Source organism: Eriocheir sinensis, chromosome 19 (genome assembly GCF_024679095.1).
Source record: "Eriocheir sinensis breed Jianghai 21 chromosome 19, ASM2467909v1, whole genome shotgun sequence".
Taxonomy (NCBI): Eukaryota; Metazoa; Arthropoda; class Malacostraca; order Decapoda; family Varunidae; genus Eriocheir; species Eriocheir sinensis.
Window position 1 is genome coordinate 19,472,669 of NC_066527.1, and position 22,155 is coordinate 19,494,823.

At 45.2% G+C, this 22,155-nt stretch overlaps 2 protein-coding genes across 3 annotated transcripts in view; both read left to right on the plus strand.

Annotated features, from left to right (window-relative positions):
• Positions 1-1,676: 1,676 nt before the first annotated feature.
• Positions 1,677-22,155, plus strand: part of LOC127000857 (tryptophan 5-hydroxylase 1-like) — a 21,983-nt gene continuing 1,504 nt past the window's right edge. The window contains exons 1-15 of the mRNA XM_050864954.1: positions 1,677-1,870; positions 4,966-5,863; positions 11,408-11,578; positions 12,754-12,973; positions 13,178-13,278; positions 15,306-15,373; positions 16,445-16,495; positions 17,065-17,163; positions 17,696-17,742; positions 18,184-18,319; positions 18,528-18,654; positions 18,988-19,026; positions 19,331-19,521; positions 20,302-20,458; positions 21,373-22,155. The exon at positions 21,373-22,155 is cut by the window's right edge and continues 1,504 nt beyond it. Of these exons, the coding sequence (XP_050720911.1) occupies positions 5,783-5,863; positions 11,408-11,578; positions 12,754-12,973; positions 13,178-13,278; positions 15,306-15,373; positions 16,445-16,495; positions 17,065-17,163; positions 17,696-17,742; positions 18,184-18,319; positions 18,528-18,654; positions 18,988-19,026; positions 19,331-19,521; positions 20,302-20,458; positions 21,373-21,456 (1,572 nt within the window). The 5' untranslated portion in view covers positions 1,677-1,870; positions 4,966-5,782 and the 3' untranslated portion in view covers positions 21,457-22,155. The remainder of the gene's footprint in view (positions 1,871-4,965; positions 5,864-11,407; positions 11,579-12,753; positions 12,974-13,177; positions 13,279-15,305; positions 15,374-16,444; positions 16,496-17,064; positions 17,164-17,695; positions 17,743-18,183; positions 18,320-18,527; positions 18,655-18,987; positions 19,027-19,330; positions 19,522-20,301; positions 20,459-21,372) is intronic.
• Positions 21,373-22,155, plus strand: part of LOC127000856 (JNK-interacting protein 1-like) — a 41,113-nt gene continuing 40,330 nt past the window's right edge. Inside the window, exon 1 of one of the 2 annotated variants that reach the window (XM_050864953.1) lies at positions 21,373-21,450. The gene's annotated coding sequence lies outside the window, so the exon portion shown is untranslated. The remainder of the gene's footprint in view (positions 21,451-22,155) is intronic. The other variant, XM_050864952.1, reaches the window with a different exon arrangement.

Sequence of the window (22,155 nt, forward strand, 5' to 3'; positions counted from 1 at the left end):
TCTTCCCTTCCCCTTCCTTCTCTTTCCCTCCCCTTTCTCCCCTTCTATTCCCCTCCCCTTTCTCCCCTTCCTTCTCCTTCCTTTGTCTTACCTTCCCTTTCCTTTCCTTTCCCTTCCCTTTCCTTTCCCTTCCCATTCTTCTCCATTTCCCCTTCTCTTCCCGTCACCTTCCCTCTCTCTCCCTCTTTCCCCTTCTATTCCACTCCCCTTTCTCCTCTTCCTCCTCTTTCCTTGCCTTCCCTTCCCTTTCCCTTTCCTTTCCCTTCACTTCCCTTTCCTTTCCCTTTCTCTTCCCTTCCCCTTACTTCTCTCTCCCTCTTTCCCCTTCTATTCCCCTCCTCTTCCTCCTCTTTCTCCTCCTTCCTTTGTCTTACCTTCCCTTTCCCTTCCTTTCCCTTCCCCTTCCTTTCCATTTCCCTTTCTCTTCCCTTCCCCTTCCTTCTCTTTCCCTCCCCTTTCTCCCCTTCTATTCCCCTTCTCTTTCTCCCCTTCCTCCTCCTTCCTTTGTCTTACCTTCCCTTTCCCTCCTTTCACTTCCTTTTCCTTTCCCTTTCTCTTCCCTTTCCCTTACCTCTCTCTCCCTCTTTCCCCTTCTATTCCCTTCCCCTTTCTCCTCTTCCCCCTCCTTCCTTTCCCTTCCCCTTCATTTTCTTTTCTCTTCCCTTCCCCTTCCTTCTCTTTCCCTTCCCCTTTCTCCCCTTCTTCAAGCCCCCCTCACCCCCTTTCTGTTCCCCCCTAATTAAAAGCCCCCCTTCCCTCTCCTCTCCCCCCTCCCCCCCTTCACTAATATGACCAATCCGGCACGCCCTCGAACCCCCGTCCAGCCAGTCAGGGCACGCGCCTCTCAACCGCTCCGCCAATGGGAACACAGTATTTCCTCCTCCTCTTCCTCCTCCTCCTCCTCCTCTTCCTCTTCCTCTTCCTCTTCTTCCTATTCTTCCTCTTGTTTTTGTTCTTCTTCTTCTCCTGTCCCTTGCAACCTTCTCTATAACCTCCTCCTCCTCCTCCTCCTCCTCCTCCTCCTCCTCCTCCTCCTCCTCCTCCTCCTCTCCCTCTTCTTCTTTTTCCTCTTCATCTTCTTGTTTTTGTTATTGTTTTTGTTGTTGTTCTTCGTTTTCTTCTTCTTCTTCCTCCTCCTCCTCCTCCTCCTCCTCCTCCTGTTTCCATTTTCCCTTTAATCCTCCTCCTCCTCCTCCTCCTCTTGTTCCCATTCACCTCCTCCTCCTCCTCTTTTAGGTCGAGAAAATAATAGAAAAAAAAAGAAAATTAGTGTTAAAAGTAATGAATATGTGTAGGGCGTGAGTTTTTTTTCTCTCTAGGTCTATAATCTTTTTTTTTTCTTTTTTGGGGGGAGGGGTAAGGAGGAGGAGGCCTATGTAAGAGAAGGGGGGGGGGGGGAGGGGAGAAGGGAAAGAGGGAGGAGGGGCCTAGGTACTCGATTTTGTAATACTCTCTCTCTCTCTCTCTCTCTCTCTCTCTCTCTCTCTCTCTCTCTCTCTCTCTCTCTCTCTCTCTCTCTCTCTCTCTCTCTCTCTCTCTCTCTCTCTCTCTCTCTCTCTCTCTCTCTCTCCCTCACTTTGAATTGAATGAACAGGCCCCTCGTGTGTGTGTGTGTGTGTGTGTGTGTGTGTGTGGGCGGGTTGGAGTCTTTACTTGCTCCACCGTCCTCGTCAGCCTCCAGTCATCTCCGGACCTCCATACCGTCACCATCTCCTCCACGGCTATCTCCATCTCCACCACCACCACTACCTTGTGACACTACCTCTACTACTACTACTACCACCCCTACTACTACCACTACTACCGTTGCTAATACTACCTGTTGCCCCCTCCTCCTCCTCCTCCTCCTCCTGCTTCACCGATTGGGAGGGTAAGAATATTCGTGTTTGGTACGTGTTGCGAACGTACTGTTTGTGTTTCTTCTTGTATTGCATTCTATTGTATTGTGTTGTATTTCATGAGCTTATAGGAAGTTTTATGTGGGTTTAGTTTCTTTTGTTTCTTTAATCTTTCGTAAGTTTTTTTGTTGTTCTCGTAAAAAATTGGTTTACATATTGTTGCAGAAAGTTCTACAAAGAGTTTAATATTTTTTTCTTCTATTTCATGCTCTTCTTCTTCTTCTTCTCCTGCCCTTGAAACCTTACTTTAGAACCTCCTCCTCCTCCTCCTCTTCCTTCTCCTCCTCTTCTCCTTCATCTTCCTTTTCTTCTCCTTCATCTTCCTTTTCTTCTCATTCTTCTTCTTCTCCTGCCCCTTGCATCCTTACTTTAGAACCTTCTCCTCCTCTTCCTTCTCCTCCTCTTCTAATTCTTCTTCCTTTTCTTCTCATTCTTCCTCTTCTCCTGCCCCTTGCAACCTTATTCTAGAACCTCCTCCTCCTCCTCCTCCTCCTCTTCCTTCTCCTCCTCTTCTACTTCTTCTTCCTTTTCTTCTCATTCTTCTTCTTCTCCTACCTTTGAAACCTTACTTTAGAACCTCCTCCTCCTCCTCCTCCTCCTCCTCCTCCTCCTCCTCTTCCTTCTCCTCCTCTTCTACTTCTTCTTCCTTTTCTTCTTATTCTTCTTTTTCTCCTGCCCCTTGCAACCTTACTTTAGAACCTCTTCCTCCTCCTCCTCCTTCTCCTCCTCTTCTACTTCTTCTTCCTTTTCTTCTCATTCTTCTTTTTCTCCTGCCCTTGAAACCTTACTTTAGAACCTCCTCCTCCTCCTCCTCTTCCTTCTCCTCCTCTTCTACTTCTTCTTCCTTTTCTTCTCATTCTTCTTTTTCTCCTGCCCTTGAAACCTTACTTTAGAACTTCCTCCTCCTCCTCCTCTTCCTTCTCCTCCTCTTCTACTTTTTCTTCCTTTTCTTCTCATTCTTCTTCTTCTCCTGCCCCTTGCAACCTTATTCTAGAACCTTCTCCTCCTCTTCCACTTTTCTTCCTCTTCTTCTTCTTCTTCCTCTTCTTCTTCTTGTTCTTCCTCCCCTCTCCTCCTCCTTTTCTTGTTTTTGTTGTTGTTGTTAGTGTTCTTTTTCTTCATCTTCCTCCTCCTCTTCCTCTTCCTCCTCCTCCTTGGTTATTTTTTTATCTACTTCTTTTAGCCTAACTATTTTATCCTGTAAGTTCTTTTTGTTATTTTTTGTTTTCATTTTGTTATTCTTTTTCGCCTTTTTTTCTGCCCATAGCGTCGGTAAGGTCTTTTCAGTGGCCTGCCCGTTAGTGGAGCAGGCGAATTTGATTTACAGTGGCTGCCGTGCTGTATAGGTGTAGCATGTTATTCTTCTTTGCCAACTTCTCCTGTCTCATCATTGTTTATATTTCTTTGAGGCCAAATTGATCATTGCTTTTTCTTCCTTTTCATCTCGTTTTGTTTCATCATTCCTTGTTTTCTTCCATCATTCCTTATATTTGCCAGATTGATCATTGCTTCTTTTTCCTTTTCATCTCATTTTGTTTCATCATTCCTTCTGTCTTCTTCCATCATTCCTTATATTTGCCAGATTGATCATTGCTTCTCTTTCCTTTTCATCTCATTTTGTTTCATCATTCCTTGTTTTCTTCCATCATTCCTTATATTTGCCAAATTGATCATTGCTTCTTTTCTTCCTTTTCATCTCATTTTGTTTCATCATTCCTTGTTTTCTTCCATCATTCCTTATATTTGCCAGATTGATCATTGCTTCTTTTCTTCCTTTTCATCTCATTTTGTTTCATCATTCCTTGTTTTCTTCCATCATTCCTTATATTTGCCAGATTGATCATTGCTTCTTTTTCCTTTTCATCTCGTTTTGTTTCATCATTCCTTGTTTTCTTCCATCATTCCTTATATTTGCCAGATTGATCATTGCTTCTTTTCTGCCTTTTCATCTCATTTTGTTTCATCATTCCTTCTGTCTTCTTCCATCATTCCTTATATTTGCTAGATTGATCATTGCTTCTTTTCTTCCTTTTCATCTCATTTTGTTTCATCATTCCTTCTGTCTTCTTCCATCATTCCTTATATTTGCCAGATTGATCATTGCTTCTCTTTCCTTTTCATCTCATTTTGTTTCATCGTTCCTTGTTTTCTTCCATCATTCCTTATATTTGCTAGATTGATCATTGCTTCTTTTTCCTTTTCATCTCATTTTGTTTCATCATTCCTTCTGTTTTGTTCCATCATTCCTTATATTTGCCAGATTGATCATTGCTTCTTTTTCCTTTTCATCTCGTTTTGTTTCATCATTCCTTGTTTTCTTCCATCATTCCTTATATTTGCCAGATTGATCATTGCTTCTTTTTCCTTTTCATCTCATTTTGTTTCATCATTCCTTGTTTTCTTCCATCATTCCTTATATTTGCTAGATTGATCATTGCTTCTTTTCTTCCTTTTCATCTCATTTTGTTTCATCGTTCCTTGTTTTCTTCCATCATTCCTTATATTTGCCAGATTGATCATTGCTTCTTTTCTTCCTTTTCATCTCATTTTGTTTCATCGTTCCTTTTTTCCTTCCATCATTCCTTATATTTGCTAGATTGATCATTGCTTCTTTTCTTCCTTTTCATCTCGTTTTGTTTCATCATTCCTTGTTTTCTTCCATCATTCCTTATATTTGCCAGATTGATCATTGCTTCTTTTTCCTTTTCATCTCATTTTGTTTCATCGTTCCTTGTTTTCTTCCATCATTCCTTATATTTCTTTTCCAAGGTTTCATTTTTCTACATTAAGAGCAAGAAGTTGACATTTTTTTTTTTCACCTATACTTCTTCTGACCTGATTTTATTCTTCAACTTCTCTTCCTCCTCTTCCTCATCACCTCCACCATCACCACCACCACCGCCGCCGTCGCCCTCACCTTACGTTATTTATATATAAAAAAAATTCTGCCAATAATTGCACGGAACATGACAAGGGCGGCTTCCTGAGACTCGCCGTTTAAAAGTGGTACAAAAATATTTAAAGTTTCGGTGATATTTTTAACTTTCTTCCTTTTTTTCACTCTCAGGAGGAAACGAGTGGACGGAAGGAGGAAACGGAGAGAAGAAGTAAGGAAGCAGAGGATAAGGAGAGCAGAACGAAGGGACAAGGAAAGGAAAGACAAGAAGGAAGAAAAGGAAACAAGGAAAGAGGAGTAAGGAAGAGAAGAGACAGGAAGAATAAGTAACGAAGAGGAAGAGAAGGAGAGAAGGAGAAGCATTAAGGAAGAGGAAGAGAAGGAAAGCAAGAGAGGAGAGAAAGAGTGAGAGAAGTAAAAAGTTAAAAGAAGAAAAGAGAAAGTGAGAGGAAGAAAAAGGAGGTGAAGAAAAAGAATTAGTGTGTGTACAAAAGTTCAATCTGAAGAAAAAGAAAACAAAAGCAGGAAAGAAAAGACAATAAGGCAGAAAATCGATAAGCAGAAGGAAAAAAAAGGAAGACAAGAGTGGTAATAAAGAAGAAGAAAAGAAGAAAAGAATAACAACAGGGAAGAAAAAGGAGTAGGAAAAGAAAGACAGAGAAGAAAGAAACCCAGAGAAGGAAGAAAGGAAGACAAGAAAACAATACTAACCGTGATCCAAAGAAAGGTGAAAGTAAAGTAGAAAGAAGAAAAGAAGTAAAGGAAAAGCAAGAAAGAGTGACAAGGAAGACAAGAAGACAAATGTAAGAAAGAACGAAGAAAGGGAAGAAAAGTAAGGAAGAAAGAAGAAAAGAAGACACAACTAACAGGCATCAAATAAAGAAGAAAGAAAAAAAAAGGAAAGGGGACGAAACCAGGAAAGAGAAACAGAGAAGAAGAAAACAAGAGGAAGACAAGCAAAGAAGACAAGGAAGGAAGACAGGGCGCCATGAGCGGGTCTGGCAAGGGTCTGTTGGGGCTGTGGCTGTACAGGACGGGCGAGGAGTGGCTGCTGAAGGACCCACAGAAGGTACGTGAACACTTATTATCAAGAGTTCAGAATCCTTTGCCATCACTTCGATCCCTCCATCAGCAAGGCTCAGAACCATCATTATGCCTTCAGCCGTCAAAGAAAGGGTTCCAATTATCTTGTTTTGTAATCTTAAGGCTACTTCATGACAGGCTTTTTTTTTTCATTTTTATTCATATATTATTTGTATTTTGTTGTGTTTTGTGTCATCTTTATCTCTATCTTTATAATCCTTCTCTATATCTATATTTTTCTTCTTTTTCTGTCTTTCTTTGTTTTATATATCTTGATCTTATTGTTCTTCCTCTTCTTCTTCTTCTTCTTCTTCTTCTTCTTCTTCTTCTTCTTCTTCTTCTTCTTCTTCTTCTTCTTCTTCCTCTTTTTTTCTTCTTCTTCTCTTCTTTTTCTTCTTCTTCTTCTTCTTCTTCTTTGATTTCTTCTTCTTCTTTTTCTTTTTCTTTTTCTTCTTCTTCTTCTTCTTCTTCTTCTTCTGCTTATTATTATTATTATTATTATTATTATTATTATTATTATTATTATTATTATTATTATTATTATTATTATTATTATTATTATTATTATTATTATTATTATTATTATTATTATTATTATTATTATTATTATTATTATTATTATTATTGTTGTTGTTCCTTTCTTATTCTTGTTCTTGTTCTTCTTCAATCAAATCCTTCAGCATTGTTATTAATATTACTATCATCATCATCATCATTACTATCATCGTCATTCCATTTTCTTTCACTATAAAAAAATAGACAGTGTAGAATGCGCGACCACGTTACGTAAACACTGAGAGAGAGAGAGAGAGAGAGAGAGAGACAAAGTGGCATTGCTACATTTACTCTTAAAACGCAGGTGCCAATCCAATTAACTCCTCCTCCTCTTCTTCTTCCTCCACTTTTGCACTTTTGGTCGATTGGAAGAGTCACTCAGAACCTCTATCTTCTCCTCTTCCTCCTCCTCCTCCTCCTCCTCCTCCTCTTCTCCTTTTCTTTTTCTTCTTTCTTTTTTGTTGTTGTTTTTTCCTCCTCCTCCTCCTCGTCCTCCTCCTCCTCCTCCTCCTCTTCTTTTTTTCTTTTTCTTCTTTCTTTTTTGTTGTTTTTTCCTCCTCCTCCTCCTCCTCCTCCTCTTCTTTGTCCTCCTCCTCCTCCTTCTCCTGTAATGCGGTGGTTTATTTACTCTTTGGCAACTCAGGCGTGTTCGGTTTCCTGTTTGTCCAATTAAGTTTATTACAAGTGGACCTTACCTTACCTTCCCCCTTCCACCCTCCCTCCCTCCTTTCCGCCTTGCTTGCTTGCCTGCTTGCTTTCTTACTTGCTTTCTTGCTTGCTTGGTTCTCCCCTTTCACTCCTTCATTCTTCTCTTTCTTTTTTTTCCTTTCTTTCCTTTCTTTCCTTTTTCAATCCTTCCTTCCTCCATGACTCACTTTACCTACCTTCCTTCCTTCCTTCCTTCCATCCTTCCTTTCTTCCTTCCTTCCTTCCTACCTTCCTTCCTTCCTTCATGATTTTATTCCTTTCCTTTCTTCCTTCTTTCCGTCATTCTTTCTGAGACATGGACACTGAATAGAGACTTGGAGGAGCGTGTCGATGCCTTTGGTGTCAAGTGCCTTCGCAGGGTCACGGGGCATCGCTGGAATGACCTCGTGTCCAACCAGCGACTACGTGAAACTGAATCTCAGGTCGTATATTCTTCAACATATCGGCGGCCAAACACACCTATTTGACAAGGCTTTCGTAGGAGTTGTGGGCATTTACTCGGCTAGTTTTATGATCCTGGTGGTAGTGTGACCCTTCTTCTGTACCGTGAACCTCAAAAGACACTCATTTAGAACCTGACTGATCTCCTTTTTGACCTTTAGAAATAGTTGCAGTGAGGAGCGGACGCGTCTGAGTGTCCTATTTCTAAACATTTCGTCTCCCAAACACACCTATTTGACAAGGCTTTCGCAGGAGTTGTGGGCATTTCCAGGGATAGTTTTATGACCCTGGTGGTAGTGTGACCCTTCTTCTGTACCGTGAACCTCAAAAAACTCTCGCTAGAACCCGAGTGAGCTCCTCTTCAGCCTTCAAAAATAGGTTATGTGAGAGGAGGAAGTGTCTGTTACCAGCTTAATCCGTGTATGTGTGTGTGTGTGTGTGTGTACCTGGTCACACACACACACACACACACACACACACACACACACACACACACACACACACACACACACACACACACACACACACACACACACACACACACAGCGAGAAAACAGAATATGACAGAGTTGAATGGTGAGAGAGAGAGAGAGAGAGAGAGAGAGAGAGAGAGAGAGAGAGAGAGAGAGAGAGTTCAGGATTCAGTTAGCATTCCTATTGTGTCTTAGTAACTGCTCACAACCTCCTCCTCTTCCTCCTCCTCTTCCTCCTCTTCCTTCTCCTCCTCATCCTTCCTCTTACGCCTCCTTTTCCTCTTCTGTCTGCTTCCTTTTCTTCCTGATTCATCAGATCCTGTTCTTTTTTCTTCTTCTTCTTCTTCTTCTTCCTCTTCCTCCTTTTCTATTCAATAATAATAATAATAATAATAATAATAATAATAATAATAATAATAATAATAATAATAATAATAATAATAATAACAAAAATAACAACAACAACAACCTAACCTTAGGAAATATATCTTGAGAGAGAGAGAGAGAGAGAGAGAGAGAGAGAGAGAGAGAGAGAGAGAGAGAGAGAGAGAGAGAGAGAGAGAGAGAGAGAGAGAGAAGAGGGGGGGGGGGGATATCACTAACAGTCTCACAGGGGAACCAACAGAGAGAGGGGAGGGAGGGTCAAGCTGCCCCTCCCCTTCTCGCCCTCTCCCCCTCCTTCTCCACCCCCTCCCTTCCCTTTCCCTCCTCCTCCTCTTCCTCTCTCTTCCCATTCTGTTATTAGTCTTCCAGCTCGTTAAAGGAGGAGGAGGAGGAGGAGGAGGAGGAGGAGGAGGAGGAGGATGGAGAAGAAGGAAAGATTCTGTAACTCCTTTTTCATTTTTTTCTTTCCTTTTCCTTTTCTATTTTCGTCTCCCTTTTTCCTCCTTCCCTTTGTTTCCTCTCCTCCCTTCTTCCCTTCTTCCCTTCTCCTCTCTTTCCTCTCCTTTCTTTCCCTTTCTTTCTCTCTCCCTTCCTCCTTTTTCATCTCCCTTCCTCTCCCTTTCCCTCCCTTCCTCTCCCTTTCTCTCCCTTGCCCTCCCCTCCTTCCTTTCGTTATTATTCTCCCTTCTCTCCCTTCTCCCTTCCCCTTTCCCCCCTTCCCCTTTCCTCCCTTCCTCCCTTCTCTCTCTTTTTATATGATGTAAGGAAGAGAGAGAGAGAGAGAGAGAGAGAGAGAGAGAGAGAGAGAGAGAGAGAGAGAGAGAGTGTGTGTGTGTGTGTGTGTGTGTGTGTGTGTGTGTGTGTGTGTGTGTGTGTGTGTGTGTGTGTGTGTGTGTGTGTGTATTTTTCTTTTTTTGTCTTACTGAACATAATTTTCTCCTCTTCTTTCTCCTCCTCCTTCTCCTCCTTCTCCTCCTTCTAAAGAGGACCGAGGAGGGAAGAAAAGATGAATGAGGAAGAGGAAGAGATATGGAGAGAAGAGAGATGGAGAAGGAGGAGGAGGAGGAGGAGGAGGAGGAGGGACTGGAGAAAAGAAGGATGAGAAGGCTAAGGGAGAGAGAGAGAGAGAGAGAGAGAGAGAGAGAGAGAGAGAGAGAGAGAGAGAGAGAGAGAGAGAGACAGAGGTATACATCGTAAGAGGCATTATTATCCTCATTCAAGAACAGAGGAGGTGAGGGGGAGAGGGAGGAGGGGAGGGGGAGAGGGAGGTGAGGGGGAGGGGGGAGGTGGGGGGAGGGTCAGCCATTGTCCTTACTGAGTGGATCCTTCACGGCATTAGCACGAGAGAGAGAGAGAGAGAGAGAGAGAGAGAGAGAGAGAGAATGGAGAGATAATTATATAAAGTTTTTCCACTTCCTTCGTATTTTATTTAATATCTTTCTCTCCCTCCTTCTCTCTCTCCCTCCCTCCCTCCCTCCTCCTCTTTCTCTCCTTTCTTCTTCCACTCTAAGTAAAAAAAAAAGAGAGAGAGAGAAAGAGGAACAAGAGAAAGAAAGATAAAGGCGAGGAGGAGGAGGAGGAGGAGAAGGAAGAGGAGGAGTAGGAGGAGGAGGAGGAGGAGGAGGAAATGGATGGAAACACGTATTGATCTTGTTTAAATCAACGAAATATGTTAACACTAGGGGACAGAGAGAGAGAGAGAGAGAGAGAGAGAGAGAGAGAGAAAAGAGACAAGGAAGAATAGTTTTGTCATTTTGTCTCTCTCTCTCTCTCTCTCCGCCAGAAAAAAATAAAATGGCAGAAGACAATCGAACGGAACTTCTTTTTCTTCCCTCCTCCTCCTCCTCCTCCTCCTCCTCTTGCATTTCCTTTTTACAGCTCTTCTTTCTCATATCATTTCTCGTCCCTTTGATAATATTACTTTCTTTGTTGTTATTTTCTTTTATTCATTTTTATTCTTTTTTTTTTGTTTTTCGTCATTCGTGTTAAGCTTTTAAAGGGATTAAGAGAGAGAGAGAGAGAGAGAGAGAGAGAACTACGTAGATAAACGTAAAATAACAACAGAAACAACAACAACAACAACAACAACAGCTATCACCCACTTATTAAACCCGTCATATAGAGAAGCTTATTTGCAAACTTTATTTATATTATTTATCCATTTATTTTATTTTCCATCAATCCTGCATTAGGGACTTAAGATTAATCCACTCACCGTTGGCTGAATCTAAACGTTTTTGGTCTCGTGATGAAGAGGAAGAGGAAGAGGGAGAGGAAAGGAAAGAGGAAAGGGAAGAAATGGAAAAGTATAAGGAAAGGGAGAAAAGGTTGGTAGACGGAAAAAGAAGAGAGGATATAGCAAAGAAAAGGGGAGGAAGGAAGGTAAGAGAGGAGAAAGGGATGAAAGAGGAAGAAGGTAAGGAAAGAAGAAAGGGGAAGGGGAAGAAAGGGATAGAAGGGGAAGAAGAGAAACAGAAAAAAGGAGAAGGAAGAGAAAATACAAGAACGAATGAGAAGAGAAGGGGAAGGGCACGAAGAAGAGGAAGAGGAAAAGGTGGAAAAAAAAGGGGATAGAAAAGGAAGAAGAGAAAGAAGAAGAAGTAAAAGAGATATATTAATTGAGAAAAAGAGGTTTGGGAGAATAGAAGATGAGAGGAAGAGAAGAAAGGGGAAGAGGAGTAGGGGAGGAAAAGGGAGGAGGAGGAAGAGGAGGAGGAGGAGGTATAAATCATTGCATATCATAACTTAATCCATTCATCTTTGTAAGAGAGAGAGAGAGAGAGAGAGAGAGAGAGAGAGAGAGAGAGAGAGAGAGAGAGAGAGAGAGAGAGAGAGAGAGAGAGAGAGAGAGAGAGAGAGAGAGAGAGAGAGAACAACAGTCATCATTTATATATTTTCATCATCATTTTTCATTCATCACCACCACCACCACCGCCACCACTATCACCACCACTTTCGTCATCCCACAGGCACCTAAGCAGACCAACACCACCAAGTCATCACCAGAGAAGGAGAAGGAGAAGAATGGAGGTGTTGGTGGTGGTGAGGGTGGTGACGTGTACCACCCCTCGCATAACTCCGTGGTGTTGAACCTTAAGAACCAGGTGGGCGGACTGGCGCGGGCCCTCAAGGTGTTCCAGGTGAGTGGTGATGACTGGTGATGACTGCTGGTGACTTGTGATGACTGCTGGTGACGGGTGATGGATGGTGATGAATGCTGGATACTGGTGGTGACTTGTAATGACTGCTGGTGACTGGTGATGAATGGTGGTGACTGGTGGTGACTTGTGATGACTACTGGTGACGGGTGATGAGTGGTGATGAATGGTGGTGACGGGATGACTGCTGGTGACGGGTGATGAATGGTGGTGACTTGTGATGACTGCTGGTGACGGGTGATGAATGGTGGTGACTAGTGATGAATGGTGGTGACTGGTGGTGACTTGTGATGACTGCTGGTGACTGGTGATGAATGGTGATGAATGGTGGTGGCTGGTGGTGACTTGTGATGACTGCTGGTGACGGGTGATGAATGGTGATGAATGGTGGTGACGGGTGATGAATGGTGGTGACTGGTGGTGACTTGTGATGTCTGCCGGTGACGGGTGATAAATGGTGGTGACTGGTGATGAATGGTGGTGACGGGTGATGAATGGTGGTGACTTGTGATGACTGCTGGTGACGGGTGATGAATGGTGATGACTAGTGGTGACTGAAGAATAGTTGTGATGACTGGTGATGAATGGATAAGAGACTGGTAATGACTGGTGATGACCGGTGATGAATGGTGGTGACTGAAGAATAGTTGTGATGATTGATGATGAATGGAGAAGAGATGTAGTGATGACCGGTGGTGAATGGTGGTGAATGAAGAATAGTTGTGATGATTGATGATGAATGGAGAAGAGATGTTGTGATGACCGGTGGTGAATGGAGATAAATTGTGATGACTAATGAAGTGATGAATGGATACAGCCACCATTTGCCCTCTAAACCTCACTAACCTGCCTAAAGTACTTGATAGGTTCCTATTCCTCTAAACCTCGTCAACCTGCTTCATTAACCCGGTAGCAGCGGGGATCATGTTTCTTCTCAGCGAATTAATGAGAAAAAATCATCGCTCTCGCAAACCACTTCATAATATATATCAACGCATTTGTGATCAGTTTATGCATCATCTATTTTGGGGTTTATATCATGGCAAAAATGTGGCCCGTTGCTGGTACACGGTAAAGCCACAAATTTGGCCCGTTGCTGGTACCGGGTAAACGCCACCCTCACCCCCGCCCCTCTAACCCTCCCCCACCCCGGTAAGGACAAGGGCGTGAACGTGGTGCACATCGAGAGCCGCAAGTCCCGCCGCCGCGACTCCGAGTACGAGATCATGGTGGACATCGAGTGCGACAACTCCCGCATGGACCACCTGACCCGCCTGCTGCAGCGACAGATGTCCTGCCTCAGCCTGCACGACTACGACCAGGGCGAGTCCTTCCCCGAGGAGATGCCCGAGACCTTCAGCACCCAGGAGAGCTTCGGTGAGGAGGGTAGGAGGAGGAGGAGGAGGAGGGTGTAAGGGTAGGGGTTATCTAATGTCAGGTGGTTGTGTGTGAGTTGTTGTTATTGTTTTTTTGTGTGTGTAAATTGTTTCTCAGCTCCAATATTATTATAAAATATTGTTCTCGCCTACCAATACTCATCTACTTACCTCCTCCTCCTCCTCCTCCTCCCACCCACCCCAGACTTCAGCGATCTGTGCCCCTGGTTCCCGCGTAAGATCAGTGACCTGGACAACTTCCAGAAGGTGTTGATGTACGGCTCTGACCTGGACGCCGACCACCCGGTGAGTGTGCGGGGAGGGGAGGGGAGGCGATCTTCGTTCATTATCGTGTCCCTTAGCGAAGAGATAATGAAACAGTTGTTGTCCGTCTGTCTGCTTGCTTGTTTGTCTGTCTATCTGTCAGGACGCGGCGCGCATGGTCCGGCTGGTGGAGGAGAATTGTTGCCTGCCGGCCACGTGGAGGCAGGAAAGGAGGAGCAGAAAGATTCTTCATTCATTATTTTTTGTTACTAGTTATTTGATAAGCCTGTCACGCTTGATGCCTCAGAATGTTCTTGCTGTGTTCATTTGTCACAAGGAAACACGCTACATTAAGTTTGTCAGCGTCGCTAGGCCACGGCGGCGGCGGCGACGAGGCCCGCCTTGAGGGCCGTGTAGGCCTCCATGACGTACGGCACCGCAGCCGCCGGGACGCCCAGGGCGCCGAGGATCGGGAGCCACACCACCTGGCCGTAGGAGAGCAGGAGGACGCAGAAGGTGACTAGCGCGAGACGGCGGAGCAGCGGGCAGCGCAAGCCCAGCAGGGCCAGCAGGGAGAAAGCCACCACCGACGCCACGGCCACGCCCACCAGCCCCAGGCTACCGCCGGGCGTCAGGCCCAGCGCGTGGAGCCACGCCAGGCCCGCTGCCTCGGCCACCGTCAGCATCAGCAGCGTCGCCTCTGCCGTCGCCAGGCACACGCCCCAGCTGCTGCCAGGCCGCGACGACGCCCCGGCCAGCAAGCTGCCGTGCTCCTCCTCCAGCACAGACACGTGCGGTGCAGCGCACTGCATGTGATGCTGTGTTCTTGACGGACGCAAAGCCTGGTGACGGCGCGGCACAGACACTAGTAAGGGCTGGTGTCTCGCGGACAACCTGCACAGGCGATGTCACCGCCACCAGCCTGGAGGCGAGGTAGTCAGGATGTTACGCGGTGTTTGGCGGACTGTTTGGTAAGGCGCCCGGTGTAGCCAAGATGACACGCTGAGTTTGGCGGACTGTGTGGTGACGCCCCGAGCAGTCAGGATGTTACGATTATTACTTTATTCTCCGGCCATTTTCTTAATACTTTTCTCAATATCCCTTATATTTTCGTTCTTGTTCTTCTTGTTCTTTTATTCTTTTTCTTTTTAATAGCCATTTATTTATTAACTTCCTCCTCCGCCTCCTCCTCCTCCTCCTCCAAGATGGTAATGAAGGAGGTAATAAAAATGGCTTATTTAATTATGCTGACCCTCTCTCTCTCTCTCTCTCTCTCTCTCTCTCTCTCTCTCTCTCTCTCTCTCTCTCTCTCTCTCTCTCTCTCTCTCTCTCTCTCTCTCTCTCTCTCTCTCTCTCTCTCTCTCTCTCTCTCTCTCTCTCACCATCAAACAGACTGAGTTGATTAAAGTTTTAATCAGCGATCATTGGACAGAGGAAGAACCCGTACAAACACAGGAGGAGGAGGAGGAGGAGGAGGAGGAGGAGGAGGAGGAGGAGGAGGAAGAGAAGGAGGAGGAGGAGGAGGAGGAGGAGGAGGTAGCTCAAGTAGTCGCAGTAATAGTAGTTCTGATAGTAGAAGAAGGAGGAGGAGGAGGAAGAGGAGGAGGAGGCTTTGAGGTCACTGTGTGTGGCTTCCTTCCTTCCTGCCTTCCCCTCCTCAGCTTAACTCTACAAGGATATCCTCCTCCTCCTCCTCCCCTTCCTCTTCCTCCTCTTCTTCTTCCTCTTCTTCCTCTTAGCCTCTTAGCGGTACCAAAGTTTCCAGGATTATTATTATTATTATTATTATTATTATTATTATTATTATTATTATTATTATTATTATTATTATTATTTGTAGTAGTAGTAGTAGATGTAGTAGTAGTAGTAGTCGTAGTAGTAGTAGTAGTCGTAGTAGTAGTAGTAGTAGTAGTAGTAGTAGTAGCACTGATATTATTACTGTTATTCTTATTAATACATTGTTTATCTCTTTTCATCTCAATAATAACCACCACTAACAACAACAACAACAACAACAACAACAACAACAACAACAACAACAACAACAACAACAACAACTACAACAACAGGGCTTCAAGGACCCTGTATACAGGAAACGTCGACAAGTGTTCTACGACCTCGCCATGAAGTATAAGTTGTGAGTACCCGAGAGAGAGAGAGAGAGAGAGAGAGACTACTTTATATATTCTCAAACCGATAGGGAATTTAAATAACGATTTCTGAAGGGATAGATAGATAGATAGATAGACAGATAGATAGTGCCTAATAAGAAAATAGTTCCAGGGATAAATTAGTCAGGCTTTGTGTATTTTCTTTGATAATGATGATGATGATGAAGATGACGATGATGATGATGGAAAAATAATGGTAATAATGATTCAATTTTGCCCCTTTTCTTTCTCTCCTTCTTTTCCCTTCTTTTCTCTTCGTTTTCCATATCTTCCCTTCCCTTCCCCATCCCTTTCCTTCTGTTCCTTCTCCTTTCTCTCCCTTTCCTTGCTGTACCTCCCTTCCTCTACTCTTCCCCTCTCCTTTCTCTCCCTTTCCTTGCTGTACCTCCCTTCCTCTACTCTTTCCCTCTCCTTTCTCTCCCTTTCCTTGCTGTACCTCCCTTCCTTTACCCTTTCCTTCTCCTTTCTCTCCCTTTCCTTGCTGTACCTCCCTTCCTCTACTCTTTCCCTCTCCTTTCTCTCCCTTTCCTTGCTGTACCTCCCTTCCTCTACTCTTCCCCTCTCCTTTCTCTCCCTTTCCTTGCTGTACCTCCCTTCCTCTACCCTTTCCTTCTCCTTTCTCTCCCTTTCCTTGCTGTACCTCCCTTCCTCTACCCTTTCCCTCTCCTTTTTCTCCCTTTCCTTGCTGTACCTCCCTTCCTCTACCCTTTCCTTCTCCATTCTCTCACTTTCCTTGCTGTACCTCCCTTCCTATACTCTTTCCCTCTCCTTTCTCTCCCTTTCCTTGCTGTACCTCCCTTCCTCTACGCTTCCCCTCTCCTTTCTCTCCCTTTCCTTGCTGTACCTCCCTTCCTCTACCCTTTCCCTCTCCTTTCTCTCCCTTTCCTTGCTGTACCTCCCTTCCTCTACTCTTTCCCTCTCCTTTCTCTCCCTTTCCTTGCTGTACCTCCCTTCCTCTACTCTTTCCCTCTCCTTTCTCTCCCTTTCCTTGCTGTACCTCCCTTCCTCTACCCTTCCCCTCTCCTCCTCCCTCACAGCGGAGAAGAGATACCCCGGGTGGAATACACAAAGGAAGAAGTTAAAACGTGGTGGGTATATATTAGCGTGTTTTAACCTCTGTATTTATGAGTATATTCTGTTTATCTTTCTTTTTTTACCCATTTCGTAAGTTAATGATTATAGTATTTTTTATCTCTTTGCTAACCACCATCCCCTCTTTTTCTTCTTCTCCATTGTCATTTTTTCATTATACTCCATTCATCACCATATCTTTCTGTTTTCCAACCTGCTCTATTCACCGTATCCTTCCCTTCCCTTCCCTTCCCTTCCCTTCCCTTCCCTTCCCTTTCCCTTCCCTTCCCTTCCCTTCCCTTCCCTTCCATTCCTTCCTCCTTCTCCCTTCCTTCCTTCCTTCCTTCCTTCCCTTCCTTCCTTCCCTTCCTTCCTTCCTTCCCTCCTTCCTCCTTTCCTTCCTTCCTTCCTTCCTTTCTTTCCTTCTCCTTTATCTACTACTACTACTACTACTACTACTACTACTACTACTACTACTACTACCACTACCACTGCTATTACTACCACTACCACTGCTACTATTACTACATCCCCCCCCACACCACCACCGTCACCACCCACACCACCACCACCACCACCACCCCAGGGGCACCATCTTCCGCGAGCTGTTCCGCATGTACCCAAACCACGCGTGTCGGGAATACAACAACAACTGGCCGGACCTCGTCAAGTACTGCGGCTACAGGTGAGGCCATTAACACAGGTAGACAGGTAGATAGTAAGTGGATAATAGGTGAATAAACAGGTTAATTAGCACTATACAGGTTAATGCAGGTAGGTAATGAGTGAATATACAAGTAATTAGCACTAAACACAGGTAGAAATACAGGTAAATGAATATACAAGTAGACAATAGGTGAATACTAATTGGTGAATAAACAGGTTAATTAGTACTATACAGGGTAATGCAGGTAGGTAATGAGTGAATATACAAGTAATTAGCACTAAACACAGGTAGAGAGACAAGTAAGTTAATATACAGGTAGATAATAAGGAACAAAAGGATGAAGTAATTAACATAGATAGACAGACAGGTAAATGAGTATACAGGTAAATAATGAGTGTGTAATAATTGGTGAGGTACGAGGATATGTTTATTAGTCCATAGGAAAACACAGGTAGATAAATTAATTGGGAGATAATTAGTACACGTCTTCAGTCTCCCCTCTCCTTATTCCTCTTCCCCCCTCTCTCCTCCCCTTTTCCTCCCCGGCCAGAGAGGACAACATTCCCCAACTTGCGGATATCGACAAGTACCTCAAGCGTAAGTGTCTGCACCTGGAATTAAACCGTGACTTACCTGTTTGTCTGTCTGTCTGTGTGTGTGTCTCTTTGTCTGTCTGTGGGTGTGTCTCTTTGTCTGTCTGTGGGTGTGTAAGTGGATAGTTTTTTTTTTTTGTTTGTTTGTTTATTTATTTGTGTCTGGTTTCTCTTTTTTGTGTGTGTGTCTGTTTGTATGTATGTATGTCTGTGTGTGTGTCTGTTTGTGCGTGAAAAGTGTTGCTGTTTTCCTTTTTATTTATTTCTCTGTGTCTGGTTTCTGTTTCTCTTTTTTTTTTGTGTGTGTGTGTGTTTGTCTGTGTCTGTCTGTCTGTCTGTCTGTTCGCCTCTTGGTCTATCTTTCTATCTCATTTTCCTCACACACGCACCTGTTCACTTCTCTCATTCTCCTTTTCTCCCCTCTCCTCCTCCTCCTCCCCACCAGGCACCACCGGGTTCTCCCTCCGCCCCGTGGCCGGCTACCTCTCGCCCCGGGACTTCCTCGCCGGGCTGGCCTTCCGCGTGTTCCACTGCACTCAGTACATCCGACACTCCTCGGACCCCTTCTACACGCCAGAGCCGTGAGTGGACCCTGATCTCCCTTTCTCTATAGTCTAGTTCTTTCCTTGTGATCTTTCTCCGCAGTGCAGCTATAGTGTGTGTCCCTAAATGGTGAGGACTATTATATCAGTTGTTTTTACTATATTGATGATGAATATATGACAGGTGGGAAGGGATCTTGAGATGGTTCACTCTTATCTTTCCTCTCCTCCTCCGCCGCCGCCGCAGGGACTGTTGCCACGAGCTGCTGGGACACATGCCCATGCTGGCCTGCCCGTCCTTCGCCCAGTTCTCGCAGGAAATCGGCCTGGCCTCGCTTGGCGCCAACGACGAGGACCTCATGAAGATAGCCACGGTGAGGGGGGGAGGAGGGGAGAGGGGGAGGGAAGGGAGGGAGGGAGAAAGGGTAGAGAGGGAGGGAAGAAGAGGTTGAAGGAGGGGAGAGGGGGAGGGGGAGGAAAGAAGGGGTGGAGGAGTGGAAAGGGGGAGAGAAGAGGGTGGGTGGAGGAAGGAGAAGGAGGAGGGAAAAGGGGGGTGGAGGAAGGGAGAGGAGGAAGAAGGAGGGAGAAGAAGAAGAAAAAGGAAGATATTGGGGATTAAGAGAGAGAGTGTGTGTGTGTGTGTGTGTGTGTGTGTGTGTTGTGACATGTAATTTTCCTCTTTCTTATTCCCTTTCTTCCCCCCGCAGCTGTACTTCTTCACCGTGGAGTTCGGGATGTGCAAGGAGGTAAGAGATAGAAGAAGGAGCAACAATTTTTTCCATTTAATCATGGCAACTCAAAAATCCAATCATCGCTTCATTAAATCACTGCAATTCATCTTTTCAATTTGTCACTTCAGTTCACCACCACCACCACCACCCCTCACCTCCTTCCCTTCCCTTTCCTTCCCTTCCTTTCTTTTCCTCCCCTTCCCTTTCCTTCCTCTCGTTCTCCATCCCATCCCATCCCATCCCTTCCCATCCTATCCCATCCCATCACACCCCCACCCCTCACCTTTACCCACCCCTCACACCCTTTCCCTTCACCCAGGACGGCAGGCTCAAGGTGTACGGCGCGGGGCTGTTGTCAAGCATTGGTGAGTTCCGCCACGCCGTCTCGCCCGCCGCCCGCACGGAGCCCTTCGTCCCCGAGACTGTGTCCAAGGTGCCCTGCCTCGTGACAACCTTCCAGGAGCAGTACTTCTTCACCGACACCTTCGAGGAGGCAAAGGAGAAGCTGAGGTGAGGAGGGAGAAAGGGGGAGAGAGGAGGAGGGAAGATTAGGTAAGGGGAAGATAAGAGGGAAAGACTGAGGAAGAAGGGAGAGCAGGGACAAACGGTAAAAGAAGAGAGAAGAGTGGAAGAAAGGAAGGGGAAAAGGATCATGTAAGGAGGGAGGAAGGGGAAGAGGGAGGAGAGAAGAGGGAATAAGGGAGAGAGGAATGGAAGAGGGTAAAAAAGGGGAATGGAAGAAAGAGAGGCCAGTAAAGGGTAAAGAAAGAGAAAGGAAACATTAACACTAACCCACCACTAACCCACCATTGCCCAACCACTAACTAACACTAACCTTACCACTAACCCTGTCACTACCCTTCCACTACCACTAACTATCACTATCCCTACCATTAACTACCACTAACCCACCACTAACCCATCACTAACCCTCCACTAACACTAACCCCCCACAAACCCACCATTGCCTAACCACTAACTAACACTAACCTTACCACTAACCCTGTCAATACACTTCCACTACCACTAACTATCACTATCCCTACCATTAACTACCACTAACCCACCACTAACCCATCACTAACCCTCCACTAACACTAACCCCCCACAAACCCACCATTACCCAACCACTAACTAACACTAACCGTACCACTAACCCTGTCACTACCCTTCCACTACCTCTAACTATCACTAACCCTACCATTAACTACCACTAACCTACCACTAACCCACCACTAACCCTCCACTAACACTAACACTAACCTCCCCCTTCCCCCACACACTTCCCAGGGCGTACGTGTCGACCATCCAGCGTCCGTTCGGCGTGCGGTACAACCCGTATACTCAAAGCGTGGAGATCCTCAGCAACGTGGAGAAGATCGCGGCCCTCGTCTCGGAGCTGCGCGGCGACCTGTGCATCGTACGGAACGCCCTCGAGAAGATACACGTAAGACAAGAAGGGGGCTGGGGGCTAAGGGGACTGGGGGACTGACTGCTTGCTTGGGGGACTAATGACTGGATGGTTGTAGGACTAACGGACTGGGAGGCTAAGGGACTGGATGGTTGTGTTACTAGAGATCGTAAGAAACGCCCTAGAGTAAGACAAGAAGGGGACTGGGGGACTGACTGCTTGCTTGGGGGGACTGATGACTGGATGGTTGTAGGACTAAGGGATTATGTGGCTAAGGGACTGGCTGGTTATGGGACTGAGAGATCGTCAGAAACGCCTTCGAGAAGATACACGTAAGCCAAGAAGTGGGGACTGGGGGACTGACTGCTTGGTTGGGAACTGAAGGACTGGCTGGTTGTAGGACTAAGGGTCTATGGGACTAAAGGACTGGCTGACTGTAGGACTATGAGATTGGCTGGTTAGGGGACAAACAGTGTGTCACGGGCGGAGCGGATCGTTAGCTAGGCGGCGACGCGGTAAACTCTGCGGACAGGGCCAGCCACTTTTGCATTACAGCGAGGGGGGAGTTGTAGAGTGACTGACGTGTAACTGCCAACCATGAATGTCTGTATTGTATAAGACGTGAGGAGAGGCAGAATATAGAAACAAGTGCTGACTGACTGACTAACTAACCGGCTGACTGACTGACTGACTGAATGACTGACTGATTGACTGACTGACTAAATGACTTACTGACTGACTGCTTGACTAACTAACTAACTGACTGACTGCTTAACTAACCTACTAAGTTACTGACTGATTGACTGACTGACTGACTGAATAACTAACTAACTAACTAACTAACTGACAGATTGATTGACTAACTGACTAACTTACTGACTGACTGACTGACTGACCACCAATTACCTTTCCGATGACAAGGGGGACTCAATACTTTTCACCTCCTCCAGGACAACGACGACAACGTGGACATCGAGAACTTCACGAGCCTCCTCACCTCGGCCCTCAAGACGGACTCTCCGCCCAAGGTGTGAAGGACGACCTCGAACTCTCCCTCTTACGCCTCGAAGTCCTAATGGTGTTCCTCTTTTTCTCCCTCTTACTCCTCTTTATCTTACTCTTGTTCCCCTTGTTCTTCGTTTCTTCTATCATTGTTATGTTATTTATCTTTCTGTTTCCTCTGCTATGATTTTTCTCTTCTTTCTTTCTTCTTCATTTCTCTCTAAGTCCTCCTCCTTTTCTTTCTTCTTCTTCTAGTCCTCCTCCTCTTCTTCCTTATATAAACCTCAGCAACACGTGTCATAGAAAACGTAGCTTGCCATGTATTATCCTAGCTTTAAAAGGGTGACTCTGGTAATAATGGTGATGGTATAAAATGATAATGATAATGATGACAATGATAATGTTAGTTCATAGTGAGCCGCCATGCACCTACCTGTCTGTTTTAGCACCTGTCCTAATTGCTTACCTAATTAATGGTTGATTATTCACTAACACCTGTTCGTATAGTGACTTTATTAGTAGCTTAGAGTGTTGAAGGTCATTTAGAGTTTATTCTGTACATAATAATATCGTAATAGTAATAGAAATAATGATAGTTGTAATTGTGTGTGTGTGTGTGTGTGTGTGTGTGTGTGTGTGTGTGACCCTCCATGCCAGGTCACAGGAGGCTGGTGACCTGACACTGACCTAGAGTGACCCTACGTGGCCCTCCCCCCCTTTCCATCCCTCCT